The 16,846-nt window shown below is 42.0% G+C and overlaps 1 protein-coding gene across 2 annotated transcripts in view; it reads left to right on the top strand.

Annotated features, from left to right (window-relative positions):
• Window positions 1-11,691, top strand: part of FLRT2 (fibronectin leucine rich transmembrane protein 2) — a 107,429-nt gene extending 95,738 nt beyond the window's left edge. For both annotated transcript variants that reach the window (XM_010837880.1, XM_010837879.1), the window contains exon 2: window positions 4,873-11,691. In XM_010837880.1, coding sequence (XP_010836182.1) covers window positions 5,235-7,217 — 1,983 coding nt within the window. In that variant the 5' untranslated portion in view covers window positions 4,873-5,234 and the 3' untranslated portion in view covers window positions 7,218-11,691. The remainder of the gene's footprint in view (window positions 1-4,872) is intronic.
• Window positions 11,692-16,846: the final 5,155 nt, after the last annotated feature.

Genomic DNA, 16,846 nt, shown 5'->3' with positions numbered 1-16,846 from the left:
TCCAATGCAGGAAAGTGAAAAGTGAAAGTGAAGTCTCTCAGTCGTGTCCAACTCTTAATGACCCCATGGACTGCAGCCTACCAGGCTCCTCCATCCATGGGATTTTCCAGGCAGGAGTACTGGAGTGGGGTGCCATTGCCTTCTTCAATCCTTCAGATCCTCACAAAGGCATTCCTCCTGCCGCTGTCTTTTTCCTGTCACCCCATGGACTAGACCAGAGCTTTTTACAAGGCACCACAGTTCCCTGATGCCCTGAGGCTGGAAACCTTTACACAGCACCATAATTCCCTGCTTATTCACTGCTCTCCCCTCATTACATTTTTAAGACTCACAAAGTCAAAAACTGTATCAGTTCTGCATGAAGGTACCCTCATTCCAGTGCCCCCCACCAAATATATTGGCTAAATAAATAGATGAAAAACATACTGAGTTTCCATGCTTTTTTGGTATCCATGGCATGAAGTACGTTTAGCCTCAGTTTATTAGAAATGCATCTTTAATTTCCTCTATAACATCAGAATAAAAATACTAAGCTTTTAAGGTACTTGTAAGATGGGGTAGGTCACTGGTTCTTAACTGGAGGCATTTTGCCTCCCCAGGGAACATACCTATATCTGGAGACACCTCTGTACATTCAGAGCAGCTCCACAGCAGAATTATCTGGCTCAAAATTTGAATAGTGCTGATGTTGAGAAATCATGGAGTAGGTGTCAGTAAGGAGAACCTGGGTGGTCAAAGGTGATTTTTATTTTACTCTACATTTTGGAGTCCACCTCTTTGGATATCATGAATCATAACAAGTACACCAAGAATAACAGTTTTATATGTTATGTCTTTGTCACGTGTCAGGCCTCACACAGCTTTTCACAAATATTATCCTATTTAATCCTCTCAACAGTGCTGTTGAGTTAGGAACTATTTTATCCTCATTTTTCAGGTAAGGGACCAGAGGTGGAGTGAGGACTCAGAGACTATGCTTTTGACCACTATACTGTGCTACTTTCTCTATAAATTGAGTCTCTATCTTAGGATTTCTCTTAAAAAATTTCCAAGACAGACTTCTCCAAAGAAGGATTTCGCCCCTTAGTATTTAATAGGAGTTACAGCTAAAAATATGGAGATTTCAGCCTGCCTGACTTAAAAATCATTATTGCCTAGGTGGCTGCGATTTAACACTTGCACTGATTTGAACAAAGATACAGTCTACTGGCTGACAGAATATATAGACTGTTGTCGATCCAAGAATTAGAACAAGTCTCCCATGCACAGTTATTTTGTGGGAGCCCCAAGAAGCACAAAGGACATCCTCAGAGTTTGTTTTCATTCAACATTGAACTTGTCACAGCTGATCAACACAGTGTGATCCAGACGAGATTTTTCTCCTGTTGAGGGGGATAAACTGTGACAGTTTGCCCCATGTAATCCCGTTAGGAGCTTTCTTCGGGACCACATCCTCTTCTTATGTAATTATACAGGAACCACTTATAAGTAAAGCACACCTGCCAGAGAGCAAGACCTGGGGCAAAGGGTTGGCCTTCAGGGTGTTTTTTTCCCCTTTCAGAGAACACGATTGAAGCAAGTGGAATACTTGCCATTTGGATGCACAGTGATGGCCTCCAGCCCCATTTCTGAATACTTTGTTGGCACCCAATCATTATCACGGTTTTTTTTTCAGTCGCTAAGTCATGTCCCACTCTTTGCGACCCCACGGACTGCAGCACGCCAGGCTCCTCTGTCCTGCAGTGTCTCCCAGAGTTTGCTCAAATTCACGTCCATGGAGTCAGTGATGCCATCCAACCATCTCATCTTCTGTGGTCCCCTTCTCCTTTTGCCTTCAATCTTTCCCAGTATCAGGGTCTTTTCCAGTGAGTTGATGCTTCAATCATTAGTGCCTTGAGGCTATTCACGGATAAAGTTTCTAAACAAATCCTACTATCTGGAAACATTGGTTTGTTGTTTCTAGGACCTTAAAACTGAGCTTGTAAATGCAGTTAAGAAGCATCTATTATTTTTACATAAGAATTTAAAGGCCCTGGGGAAGTTATTTTTTTCTCCCTTTGAAAATTCTGTTCCTTGTGCACCACTTTCACACTTGGAAGATTCCTGTGGAATCCTCAAAAATGTGTTAGATTCTATTCTTTTAGTCTCACTTTCCCACCTTTTTTGAAGAGGAAATGCTAATAGCACCAAACAGATTTTTGTTCTTAAATAAATCACGCTTTATGAGAGTCTGTTCCTCTGATTACAAATAACTCTTTCAGCTCCTACTGGATATTAGCTTCCATGATGCAAACATACATTTCCAAGGATCTGTCGAAGCCAAGTGATATATTTGGTCATTGGACTACTCTACTTATAAGATGTCATTTACATATAAGATGTAATTTGAGACCGTCTCCCCGGGACCAAAGTGATTAGTATGCCTCAGGCTTTTACTCTTCTCAAATCAGTCACTTGATATACTCTTGCATTTGTTTTACATTTAATAAATTAAAGCATTTGGATGATTAAGTAAGACGGCGTTGTGTTTAGGACAGTGTTCCTCAAATTGTATTGTGCAAGCCCTAGGCTCTTGCTAAAGCACACACTCTGTGTTTCCAGCAACTTCCCAGGTCAGGTTCATGCTGTTGGATCAAAGACCACACTCAGTAGCAGCCTGAGGGAATGTTGGGATGGTTTGATAATTTGAAACCTAAGCTAGGGATGGCATCAAGCTGATGGCATTGAATTCACTTTTCCCTCACTAACCTTAGGTTTTTTTTTTTTTTTTTCCCTAAATTATTCGGTAAGCTTATAGGGAGATTTTTGCTAGAGGGGATTGCTCCTGTTTCCTGTGACAAAACATACATTTGTAATTTTTAACAAATTAAATAATTCCTGATTTTTAATAAAGTATCACACCCATCCTTTTTGCCTGGAAAGAGACTCTCTTGACCAACCTCCTTTTTTTCTTTAACGTTTTCTGAACAACTGAAAATGTATATTACCATTTCTGGTCAGCAAAGGCATTTTTTAGATGGTTCACAATCTTTTTAATGGTAGAATAAATTTAACATTCTGGACACTTGAGTAGAGGTTACTTTTTTTTTTTTCTTTTTTAACTATGTTTAAAAACATAAACAGCAGACTTCCCCAGTGGTGCTAGTAGTAAAGAACCTACCTACAATGCAGAAGACGTTAGACACGAGAGTTCGATCCCTGAATCAGGATGATTCCCCAGGAGGAGGGCATGGCAACCCACTCTGGTATTCTTGCCTGGAGAATCCCATGGACAGAGGAACCTGGCGTGCTACTGTCTATGGGCTTGCAAAGAGCTGAACACAACTGAAGCGACTTAGTTCTCATGCGTGTAAAGACAGCCAAGGAAACAATTTCAAACAGTTCCTCTGTGCATTAGATGCAAGTTGTTTCAATTACTGTGTATTGGTGAGAATTAAGTGACTTCTAGCTTGCCGTGTCCTGTCATGTTAGCTTATTTTATAGGGAAATCAAATCTGACACCTTTCAATTAATGTCTTTACCTCTCTAGTATACAAATAGATGGAAGAGTTCTGGAGTAAGAAGCTTTAATCAGTATCTTCAGATTGCCTTTACTTCCCCAAATGTGTCTCCTGTCATTTCAAAGTTTGCTGAAAGTCCTTTTCTAGAAGCAGGAAAACACTCACAGGTGGGAGGAAGGTTGCGTTGTTGAAAAATAATGTATTCCTGGTCATGAGCTTGTCAGCTCTCAAAGGAATCACAGTGGTGTGTCTCATCTGTACCTAGAGGTCTCAAAAGAGGGGAAAAGTGGAAATGTGCCATGGACTGGAGTTTGGTCTTTCTGGGTGGTAACCCAAGTGTGAGCTATGTGGGAGGCAGACAGAGATGAGAGGAGGCAGGGAGGGGAGGGAAAAAGAAGTCTTCTCTCTGCCTTCACACATGCATCTGTACGTCTTAAATTGCCTCATCACAGTGTCAGATCAAAAGGATGCATATTTCTGTTTTATATATAGTTGATATGTATTCATGTGCTTAGTCGCTCAGTGGTGTCCAACTCTTTGCATCCCCATGGACTGTAGCCCACCACGCTGCTCTGTCCATTGTATTGTGCAAGCAAGAATACTGGAGTGGGTAGCCATTCCCTTCTTCAGGAGATCTTCCCCGACCCAGGGATAGAACTCGGGTCTCCTGAATTGCGAATGGACCCTTTACTGTAAGAGCCAGCAGGGAAGCCAAATGCAAAATGGGGACAGATAAAATTATCTACAAAGATGCATCTTTTTCGTTTGTCACTTTTTTACTTGATAATTTTTCATTGAAACACAAGTGATTTACAGTGTTGTTTTAGTTTCAGGTGTACTGATTCCGTTTTATATTAAAAAATGGCAAATGAAAAAAGGCATCTTTCCAAAGAACTTTATCAGTCTCCATTTTGCATTTGTTTGTAACTGAAAAGGGTTTCACATTTTTCCCCTTAAGTTGTATTTTTTGCTCTGTCAGTCGTTTCATGGTGAAATATGACTGTAACCAGTTGCATTTATAATAGTCATCCTTGATTCAGCAGACTCAGCCCCAGGCCTCTTATGCCTCTGTTTGGATATGCAAATAGATCTCTGAGAGAAGATGCGGACTGTGATGTAAAATTCACTGCACGATCATTGATAATGAGAGGCAACAATAAGATTTTCTTTTGACGATGAAGACAAATCATTTTCATTTCTTGAATACCTTTTCAAGTGAATTACTATTACTTAACACATTACTTAATGCCAACTCCTAGCCTCTGGGTGTTTAGTCCCAATCACAGCATTTTTGAAAAGCCTACAGTCAGATCAGCACTTATTCCATTGCCTACCCTTCACTGACTCTTTTCTCTCTTCTTTCCTACAACAGATTGCAGATTGAGCTTAACCAAGAAGCTCGTGGGCTGATCCACGCTGACCTGCCTGACCACGGAAGAGGTTCTGTCGGCCTGGCTGGGCCCCTCTTGGCTTCACTTGTTGCCTGGGTGGAAAATTCTTCCTATTGAAATATTTTTGCACATGGAGGACAACAGCAAAGAGGCCAACACAGGCTGAGAAGACCAGAGACCTCAAGAATATTCTTTGACCTTGGCCTTCAGGACATTTCCTCTAGTTGGAGTTCTGGACTTGAGAACCCTGTTCAATTATTTTGGTTTAGCTATCTGTTTCTATTTTTTATTTTTTTACTTTTCTTTTCCCTACAGCATTGTGTTTGATTTCTGTACTTCAGAAATGGGCCTACAGACCACACAGGGGCCCGGCCAGCGGGCTTTTTTCCTGAAATCTTGGCTTCTCATTTCCCTGGGGCTCTCCTCACAAGTGTCAAAATTCCTGGCGTGCCCTAGTGTGTGTCGCTGTGACAGGAACTTTGTCTACTGTAACGAGCGAAGCTTGACCTCAGTGCCTCTTGGGATCCCGGAGGGCGTCACTGTACTCTACCTCCATAACAACCAAATTAATAATGCTGGGTTTCCTGCAGAACTGCACAACGTCCAGTCTGTGCACACCGTCTACCTTTACGGCAACCAACTGGACGAATTCCCCATGAACCTCCCCAAGAACGTCCGCGTCCTCCACCTGCAGGAAAACAACATTCAGACCATCTCGCGGGCGGCCCTGGCCCAGCTGCTGAAGCTGGAGGAGCTGCACCTGGACGATAACTCCATCTCCACCGTGGGCGTGGAAGACGGGGCCTTCCGCGAGGCCCTGAGCCTCAAGTTGCTGTTCCTGTCCAAGAACCACCTCAGCAGTGTGCCAGTGGGCCTCCCCGTGGACCTGCAGGAGCTGCGTGTGGATGAGAACCGCATCGCCGTCATCTCAGACATGGCCTTCCAGAACCTCACGAGCTTGGAGCGTCTGATCGTGGATGGGAACCTCCTGACCAACAAGGGCATCGCCGAGGGCACCTTCGGCCACCTCACCAAGCTCAAGGAATTCTCCATCGTCCGGAACTCGCTCTCCCGCCCGCCTCCTGACCTCCCGGGTACACACCTGGTCAGGCTCTACCTGCAGGACAACCAGATCAACCACATCCCTTTGACAGCCTTCTCCAACCTCCGGAAGCTGGAACGGCTGGACATCTCCAACAACCAGCTGCGCATGTTGACTCAAGGGGTCTTCGACAACCTCTCCAACCTGAAGCAGCTCACCGCTCGGAACAACCCTTGGTTTTGTGACTGCAGCATTAAATGGGTCACGGAGTGGCTCAGACACATCCCTGCCTCGCTCAACGTACGAGGTTTCATGTGCCAAGGTCCCGAGCAAGTCAGGGGCATGGCCGTGCGGGAGCTGAATATGAATCTGTTGTCTTGCCCCACCACGACCCCTGGCCTGCCTCCCCTCACCCCAGCCCCGAGTTCAGCTTCTCCCGTGACTCAGCCCACCACATTCTCCGCCCCGGTCCCCAGCAGAAGCTACACACCCCTGAGTCCCACAGCATCCAAGCCCCCCACGATTCCCGAATGGGACGGCAGAGAACGGGTGACCCCGCCGCTTTCTGAACGGATCCAACTCTCCATCCGTTTTGTGAATGACACCTCCATCCAAGTCGGCTGGCTCTCTCTCTTCACTGTGATGGCTTACAAGCTCACGTGGGTGAAAATGGGCCACAGTTTGGTGGGGGGCATCGTTCAGGAACGCATCGTCAGCGGCGAGAAGCAGCATCTGAGCCTGGTAAATCTGGAGCCCAGATCCACCTATCGGATTTGTTTAGTGCCCCTGGATGCGTTTAACTACCGAGCTGTAGAAGACACCATTTGTTCGGAGGCCACCACCCATGACTCCTATGTGAACAATGGCAGCAACACGGCTTCCAGCCACGAACAGACGACTTCCCACAGCTTGGGCTCCCCTTTTCTGCTGGCGGGCCTGATCGGGGGCGCCGTGATATTCGTGCTTGTGGTCCTGCTCAGTGTCTTTTGCTGGCACATGCACAGAAAGGGGCGCTACACCTCCCAGAAGTGGAAATACAACCGAGGCAGGCGGAAAGATGACTACTGCGAGGCGGGCACGAAGAAGGACAATTCCATCCTGGAGATGACAGAGACCAGTTTCCAGATCGTCTCCTTAAATAACGATCAGCTCCTTAAAGGAGATTTCAGACTGCAGCCCATTTACACCCCAAATGGGGGCATTAATTACACAGACTGCCATATCCCCAACAACATGCGATACTGCAACAGCAGCGTGCCAGACCTGGAGCACTGCCATACGTGACAGACAGAGGCCCAGTGCTACCGAGTGGACAGACATGGAGACTTTCGAGAACATGCACGTGTGTGCACGTAAAGACACGCGAGTTACATTTGATAAATGTTACACAAATGCGTTTGTGCATTTGAATACTCTGTAATTTATACGGTGTACTATATAATGGGATTTAAAAAAAAAAGTGCTATCTTTTCTATTCCAAGTTAATTACAAACAGTTTTGTAACTCTTTGCTTTTTAAATCTTAAAAAAAAAAAAAATAGTTGCTGAAGTACTGTACAGGGTTGTACAATGAGAACCCAATGCCAGGGCGAAAGAATGAGTGATTCTTCCTCCTGATGCAATTTACCACTTTACTGTTGATGCTTCAGAACAAATTTGTTTCCTAGAGTTGGTGGTCAGATAAAAGGGCAGGTTAAAGTGGAGTCATCAGAGTAGGGCAGATAATAGTCATAAAACAAGAAATGCACCCCAGATATCTTCATACTATTTATATACTTCCAGTTCTGGAAGAAAAGTGAAGTTTTGTAGAATCTAAGAAAGGAGGTAGTCACCGTGTTTTGACCCAAAGGAGGAAATGCAGAAGGCATCTCTGGAGGAAATCAGTTCCTATGAGAGAAGTTAACCCATCTTGGCAGAATCAAGAAAATGAGACAAGAGTTGAAAAAACCTTTGAATCCAGGGGTTGGCTTTCTGACTGGGAACTTGAAAAATCACCCTTCAGGCTCCCCTGGCCCTATGTGAAACAGAAGCCTGAGTCTGGTTTCAGTCATCTTCGGGGCAGGTAGGATACCCCAGCAAGAAAAGTCCCTTTAAAAGTGTTACTGTTCAAATTATACATCAGGTTGAATCACATTCAACAGAGATATATTCTAGAATACTTTTTTAGAAGAGGCTAACAAAATAATGGGAAGAATTATATTGAATGGAATTATTTTTGATAATGAGAATTATTTGGGTAGATTCATTGCAGCTATGTCAACATGATATTTAGACTAACAAGGGATCAGTGTTTGGAACATACTAAACTGGATATTTAAAAACTATTGATACCCTTTAGACAAAAGCATGTAATCAGTGGTCCCATTATTCTATATCAACTAACTTTGTTAGTATCATGTTGAAATAGCTTGAATTAATACCTTTATCCCCTCGGAAATTCTTGTCTTCCAATCACCTCACGTATATTTTCATAATTAGCTGTTGATGATACATTTGTTGGTCACCCCTCTGCTAAAAATTTGAAAGAAAATTATGGATGCCAGTCTTGGTTGCACAAAATATCCATACTCACTTTAAAATGTATACTAATTTTCCCTGCTAATAATCCTGTAAGGACACATCAAAGCTGGCAAAATATCATATTTTTTTTTTAAAAAAAGCAATACTGTGTTTCCACCTTGAACTGACTTTGATCTGCTTCCATTTTTTAAAATTTCATTTATTCCTTTTAAATTGTGGATGTTCCTCTTCTTTGGGAATTGTGAGGAATAATCAATCTTATATTAACAGGATAACAGATGAAAAATGAACAAGTCTGGGAGGGAAGGCTTGTTCCCCTAATCTTGGCAGCACAGGGCATTGAGCAGAGGGCATGGAGAAGAGAAGGATGTCCAGGCTTAATTCTAGATATTTTCTGAAGCAATGTCTGTCTTCAGAAAGCATGTATAATGTCCTCCTTTCCATCCCTTAGAAGTAGAAGGGCTATCGATCACACACACACCTTATCTAAAAAGTACACCCTTGGGAAATTCTTTAGAAAATCAGATTTAGGCATTTCAGTCTGTGTTGCATATTTCCTTGATCACTGGTCATTATTTTAGGAACCTATGACATTAACGTCACAGTCATGTTTCTTTGGCTTTCTCTGTCCCTCTTACTTTTAACAAAATAGAACTGTGATGTGTCTTCTTTGTAAAAGTTTAGGTATAAAATGCTATGCAAGTTTTTCTTTATAGTAAGAGCTTTATTTTCTTTAATAATATATCCCCAAGTAGTATGTTTTAATCTCCCTTGTCCCTCAGAATAAGCCGAAAATATAACTGAAGTTATAATGTTGCAGACACAAGAATCGAAACTGTGCAGTCAAGCTGAAATTAACTATGAATTAATTTGAATTAATTCTAAAGTGACTTTGGTTTTCATTTTAGTCTATTAGCTAGCTCATTTTGACTGTTGCCTTTTTAAAGCTAGGTCCACACAGTGAAGGGAAAAGACAGTCTGTGAAAACGATTAGTGCAGCAGTAAGCCATCTGCAATGCAGGACCATGACACGGGGCTTTGTGTATTTAACTGGATAATTCCCTTCCACTGTCCTTTTCTCCTTGGCTGTGTAGATAAAACTATGTGTTCAAATGATGGTACTTTGATTTTTGAAGTTTTTTTTTTTTCCTTTTATCTACAAAACAATCATTCTCATTTATTTGTATTGTGTGTATAACCTCCAGTGGGATATGTGGCGGCTGAAACAAATGTCTTTGCTTTGAGCCAAGAAGACCAAGCTTAGAGAGGTTTCTATAATGTCTTATGAGATTCGCAGAATTCTCTGGAGCTTAAGTCCTATGATGGAGACCTGATCATGTGAAAAGATTAGGATGATCTGAAATGGTTCCTTTGCTCGAAGGCATTCCTGAAGAGATAGAATCTAGTTAGAGGCTTAATTCTAAGCTTGGGTACAACATGACAGAGACTGCTCAAGTCAAGACTGGTCTCCTGTTTGTAGTAGCATACCTGGGACTCTCACCCACACCAGAATAGAAAGCACATCATGGAATCTGCACTGCCTTACCTGTCTCAGGAAAACCGCTGAAGGACCGTCAGTGGCAGATTCTGCTTTGATTGGTGCTTTTGTCATGGGAATGTTTTGCTGATACATCATCTCTATGTTGGACCTCTCTCGCGCTCATCAGTATTATGCATTTTGAGGTTACCAAGAGTCAAAACTGAAGGTGCAGGACAAGACCATGAACAAAGCCATGCTTTCCAGTTGATAAAGAGCTTGATGCTTGTGTGACCCAATGGGGGTGATGTCAGATACCATGTGTCTACTTTTAGAGCTAGTAACTGTTACTGTGCAGAAAAAATTCCAAAAGGAAAAGGCATAACCGGGAGCATACAGATATTGCAGACCATTATTCATATCCAGGGTTGTCATGGATACCTACTTATTTAGGGAGACGTGTTTGAACGTGGAGAGGCCCCTAGCTTCCTTCAAACTGTCAAATGCATTAGCAGCTCATCACAAGGGACAAGCAGAAGCAGAGAGAAAAGGGTGTTCTCCTATTTTTCTTGTGTGAAAAGTGGAAAAAAGTCTATCGTGAGAAATCATGCAGTTTCTAGTTATCTGGATGTTTGCTGAATATTTATCGGATGTTTTCCCTGAGATTTAAAAGAAGAAAAAAAAAAGGTATAATATGACCAGTCTGGTAAAAAGGATGAATAAAATAGCTAATATTATGGCTCCATTTCCTACTGGATCATAAAGGTCCTAGTCATTCCACAGGAATCGGAACTTCTTCCCCACTGAGGAGGACAAATTCCGAATGTTGTGAGCAAAGTATCCATTCCAGACACAAGGTGATATGCTTGCTGTCCACGGGAAGCAGATGGCTTGGCCAGCTAATCTCACTTGCAGCATCCATTGCAACCTTAGACCTAGAAGTCATCAATTTCCATTACTTCTTTGCTTGTAACATTTTTCTCACTACCCTAGGAAAAGGAGACAGTGTTTCACTTTAGAATATGAGCATAATGATTTTGTTCCTGATTTACCTGTCCAACTTCATGGGAAAGCAGAACAGAAAAGAGCTTCCCAAAGAGGAAGAGATACACAAAGAAACCCCAAAACTCCTTCTTTATCAGTCTTGTCCAGCCTTGCTTGATGCACTTTCTTTAAGTCATGTAGGGAGCAGTAGTTTACCCCCCTTCTCTAATTTCTTCCAGGGGTGGGGGGAGAAAAGCGAGCCGACAAAGGGGGTGCTTGTCCCTGATTATGGGAGAAAGCTTTGTACACATGGGATCCTGTTATAACAAAATATCACCTTCCCTTGCTATAGTTTTAGTTTTTCTAGCAGCACACTCACCAGAAGAGCACAAAGCAAGGCATTTTTAAGCTAGTGTAACACACACTTGCATACACACACACGCACACACTGGGGTGTTTATAGTTACATCCATGGGATGGAAGATGTATAACCTTTCTGAGGCAAGGTGAAGACACCGCCACTGTGTGCCCCTTCTAGGACCAGTATATAGCCACCGACGTTAGTGCTGATGATTTGTTTCGTCTGAGCCACGTGCCGATTTGCTCCTGGTTTCTGTGTAGTGTGTCCTCGCTGACAAGGGGCTGCAAGGCGGGTGGGAGCGTGCATCACACATCCTCTGAGACCCACCGCGTCGCACACTTTGTTAACTAGATGCTTCACTCTACACTATACAGTACCTTGTTGATATATTCAGTAAAGGCTTATTTTAAAAAGAAACATCATTGTGTTTATCTGAGTAAGTTCATTGGGTTACTGCCCATCATTTCTGGGTTCAAGTCAAAGAGAAATGAGAGACGCTTCCGGATGCTGGAGGTTGAGAAGGGTGGAGGAGATAATAAGGTTTTTCACTTTCTCTTTCCTTGAACACAGCTTCTGTGTTTTTAAGGCCATTTGACTCCTGTTTTGCGTGAGGGGTTTATATGAAATCTTCATGTTCTTTTCTACTTCCTGGCTAAATTGTTATGTTCCTATGAATATCTTTTGAATATACACACGTACCTGAGCATATTATTTTATGTTTGTGAAATCTGTGTTTAGAATATAGATAAATACCAATGTAGTCACCTCATCAGAATAGTCATTTTCCCTATTTCATAATATATCAATCTAAAATGTCATTTCCCTTAAGAATCCTCATGGTACTTTCTACGTCAGAATTGTTTATGGCTCATCCACCCATACATTCACTGAGCACTCATGAAAACGTGTTTATTCCTATGCTCAAGTTCAACTCGGGATTAATCTCCTGATTTTTCCTGGACCCCCTTTTTCTGACCCCTCTTGGCCATTTTACTAATAATGTACTTGACAGAGATGAAACCAGGAAATAAAATGATGACAGTTATAAGTATTAATGATTTGCAGAATCTCTGTTGGGGAATTAACTATGAACGTGCAAGAGGGTGATCCATATTAAATTTGGGAGATTTTACATACAACATCTACATATTCTTGGTTACTTTTTCCAAGAGGTACAGACTTTACTCTATGGAGACTAGATCCTTAGTCAAGGAATACCTTTAATTCAAAAAGGTTTAGGAGACATCGGCCTTGCCCTAGGCACTGGTCTGAGTTCAGAGGTTTGATAGAAGAATAAATACAGGTGTGGCCAAGTCAAGACTGTCTTCCCCTCTGCCATGTTTCTAAAGAACTTCATTTGTTCATCCCATGCATTTACTTCTCATCTACTTTTTACAGAACACTTTGTTAGGTTCTACTGGGGATTCAGAGAAAAACATGACTCCGCTGCTAAGAAGCCCACAGACTGTGTAATAAACTTGTTTTTTTTAACACATCCCAGTGTCTCAGAGCTCATGTAATAACTTGACATTCTCTCATTAAAAACTCAATGGAATATCTAAGATACGAGAGGTGTACATACCTGTTGATAAATGTGGTAACACATCAAAGTTATATGTTAGATAGAAAAATGATAGATGACCTTGGTGTTTAGTAGATGAAGCAAAGTGACAGGGCCTTAATAAAATCAGACTTTAATTGAGTTAACTTTTCAAATTTACACCAAGTCATTGAAAATTTCAGAATTGGTGATTACAGACAACAACCTCTTACAGTCCCATTGAGCACCAGAATGGAAATCAATCCAAAATAATAATAATAATGGCACCTGACTCCATGGATCCTTCTTAACTGTTTTCTTGCCTCTAAATTGTTCAACTAGCCTTAAGACTGGCTAGTCCTCAGGACAAATTCTTAGTGTTTAAAATTTTTAATGATGGAGGTATCACAACTTTACCCAGTGGGCACATTCGCTATTTTTGACAAATCAAAGGAATATTTTTACAAACCTCCAAATATCTGAATTTCCTTGGTCTTCCACTCCTAGATTTTAACAGTAGTTCTGTTTTTGTGATTATTTGATGTCTGCACACTGATGTGACTTGAAAGCTTCAGATGGAATCAAGCTCTGTGTATATCCACAGGGTGAGCTGAGAGAAGTATTAAAAGGACTTGAGTCAGGTTATTTTGGGTAATGAATTTGTTTCATACTTGAGAGGTTGCTTTAAATATTTTGTAAATCCTGCTGAAGATGCTCATATGTCAGAATCTATAAGGGTGTTAGCAAACTGGCTTCTGGAGTTAGACCTGTTTTTCATAGCACAAATATAGAATGTTTGCTTTAGAGGCTATTATACAAGCTTTATTTCATTAGTTTTACAGAAAGTCAAGGGTAAAGAATTTTTAATGTTTAACTCCAAACCGAGTGTCACTGGAACATACACACCAACTGATGATCTCATTTGTCCATGTTCTTGGTATGAGGTCTAAACTAGGTGAACGTTTCAATGTACCTTTAGGGGAATTCTTATCCTTTGCCGTAATAAGCTTCCATCATGAGTCCATCTTTCCCCGATCAAATATAAAACTGTGCTGATCAGAGAGTCTATTAAACTCCCTGTTTTAGCTTAGTATGGGTCTTTGTTAGTTTTGTTTTCATTCAGCAAATATTCGCTGAGACCAGGTAAGTTTTGGTGCTGAGTAAGACAGTTTTCCAGAAGACTTAACTTTGCATCATCAAAAATCTTTCCTGGAACCTGCTAGTGCTCAACTCACAGCCTAGGCTATTTCCCTCTCTTTGCCTTCTTGGAGAGCTCCCCTCCTTCTGTGAATGGAATTCTCCAGGCAAGAATACTGGAGTGGGTAGACCTTCCCTTCTCCAGGGGATCTTCTCTCAACCCAGGGATCAGACCTGAATCTCCTGCATTGCAGGCAGATTCTTTATCATCTGAGCTACCAGAGAAGCCCTTGGAGAGTTCAGGCACCTATAAAACAATCAGCTAACAATCCTAGTTCCAGTACTTAATCTCTCAAATGTGTGACACGGTCAAGATCCTTCCTCTCCTCTCTTTCCACTTCAGCCTTGCCAGAGGGATAAAGGGTAATCTATAAAGAATACCCGGTGTGACACTGTCTGAATTTCAAAATGTGTCATTAATGTGACCTTAAGAGAGGAATCAAACTCTTTATGTAACATATGTGTCCTGCCGCACATTGCTGCCTGATACTCCTTACCAGTATTTCCTCCTCATGCGTTATGGACTCTGGATCAGATATATATATATATTTTAAATGACCAAATGAATTAAAATCTTTAAGTCTAACTCCAAAGATCTCAAACACCTTGTCTGGTGACATTTTGCTCCCTTAAGATACAATTTGAATGCACCACCACCCCCACCAAGCATTGACTTGGAAAGCTTGGGTCACACCTACCCAAGATGTGACCTCTCTGTGCAGTTTCTCTAGCAGTTACTCTTTTGTTTGTGCCACTGATATTTTTGAACTTTGCATGGGTCTGTTTCATGCCTGTGCTCTGGGTTCTGGGAGACGGAGCACGTATTCTATTGACAGCTGTGTCCCGTCCAGTGCTGAGTGCGCTGTCCAGCCAATGGCACATACCCCACACGTGCTTCTGGAGAAAATGTGATTGGAGGACAGGGGGCCCAGCGGTGACGTCAGGCTCTCTGTGGAATCAGCTCTTCACACACAGCAGCATCTCAGAAAATAGATATCCAGTCAATCTACTGTGGCCAAAAATTTTTTTTTAAGCCTCAGAAAGAGCTGTAGAATTGTGAATTATGTAGAATAAGTTTTGCTCAAAAGCAAAACATATTCTCTTTAATATTTTTTGGTAACCCATTGCTATTTTTTGCAGAATTTTGTTTTTGTCATACATTAACTGAAAGCTTGAAATGGACTCAGGATATGTTTAAGAGAACTATTAAAATGATTTGAAGAATATTTTACACACAGCCTCAAAACTGAGCCAGCTTGCAAAAGGGATATAAAGAGCTATCTTAAAGAATCTTCTTACAACAAAATGTCACCACCACGAAAAATATGCAAAGTATTGGGCAACACAGAGTCAAAGAAAAAAACATTTTGACAGTGTGCTAGTCAGAATGAATTCTTCACATATAAAAAACAGAGTTAGATTTTTTTTGTTTGTTTCCATCAGCAATATCAAAAGGGACAGTCATTATTCACTGTGTCACATCCTGTACCAAAAATACAACATATATCATTTAAAGGTTCACATTGTATTATCTTGGTTATTACCATGATAGTAAATAGTCTCTCCTAGAAATTATATTCCCATAAAGAAGGAAGCAGTGGAGAGTGATAGTTATTCAAATTTGTATCAGGCTGATTTTTTTTTTTTTTTTTTTTGAAATCTGCCTCTGTCACTGACCTGCCAGTTGGCCTTGCTAATAACTTACACTTTGAAGGGTTATCAGTTTCTTTTACCTTAGATGAACACATGTGGTGGCTGACAGAATTGGAGGCATGTAGAGCAGTCAGTCATCTTCCCTAGTGGCTCAGCTGATAAAGAATCCACCTGCAATGCAGGAGACCTGGGTTCGATCCCTGGGTCAGAAAGATCCCCTGGAGAAGGGAATGGCAATCCACTCCAGTATTCTTGGCTGGAGAATCCCATGGACAGAGGAGCCCAGCAAGCCACAGTCCATGGGGTTGCAAAGAGCTGGACACGACTGAGTGACTGGCACACAAAGCAGTTAATGGGCCTCTCAGGTGGCACTAGTGGTAAAGAACCCACCTGCCAATGCAGGAGACATAAGAGCCTCAGGTTCAGTCCCTGGATTGGGAAGATCCCCTGGAGGAGGGCGTAGCAACCCACTCCAGTATTCTTGCCTGGAGAATCCCATGGATGGAGGAGCCTGGTGGGCTACAGTCCATGGGATCCCAGAGTCAGACATGACTGAAGCAACCCAGCACACAAGCATAGTAGTTAATGCATCATCTGGGATTGAAATAAATGACATTCAGCCTCTGTATTTTCCAGACACCCAATTCACAAGCACAGGGAGACATGTTGCCAACTTTACGTGGTGAAATGAAGCTTCTTGAGGATTAAGATCAGAATAATTATTAGAATTATTAAAATCAGATTGTAAGGAATCATCTATTTAGAGGTAGTTAGCATTCAAAATCCCACATCACTGTGTATAACCATTCTCAATACAAGTTTGACAGGCAGTTTGTTTATTTCCTCTGTTCTTTCTTCTTGTACCGGGCTTCCCAGGTGGCTCAGTGGTAAAGAATCTACCTGCCAGTGCAGGAGACACAAGAGACTTGGCTTCAATCCCTGGGTCAAGAAGATGCCATTGGTAGGAACAGGCAACCCACCCCAATATTCTTGTCTGGGAAATCCCATGGACAGAGGAGCCTGGTGGGCTACAGTCCATGTGGTCTCAAAGAGTCAGATGGGACTGAGCACACACGCACACACGTTCTTCTTTCCTGAACAGTTGGGGAAAAGGAGATTCCCTAGTGTAACACAAAGCAATACCAGGTCTTCTGTTTCATTGGTGAGTGGGATCCACTGAAC

Source organism: Bison bison, unplaced genomic scaffold (genome assembly GCF_000754665.1).
Source record: "Bison bison bison isolate TAMUID 2011002044 unplaced genomic scaffold, Bison_UMD1.0 scf7180017864084, whole genome shotgun sequence".
Lineage (NCBI taxonomy): Eukaryota > Metazoa > Chordata > Mammalia > Artiodactyla > Bovidae > Bison > Bison bison.
The sequence above is the reverse complement of the archived record's forward strand: the minus strand, read 5'-3'. Positions and strand labels throughout refer to the sequence as shown.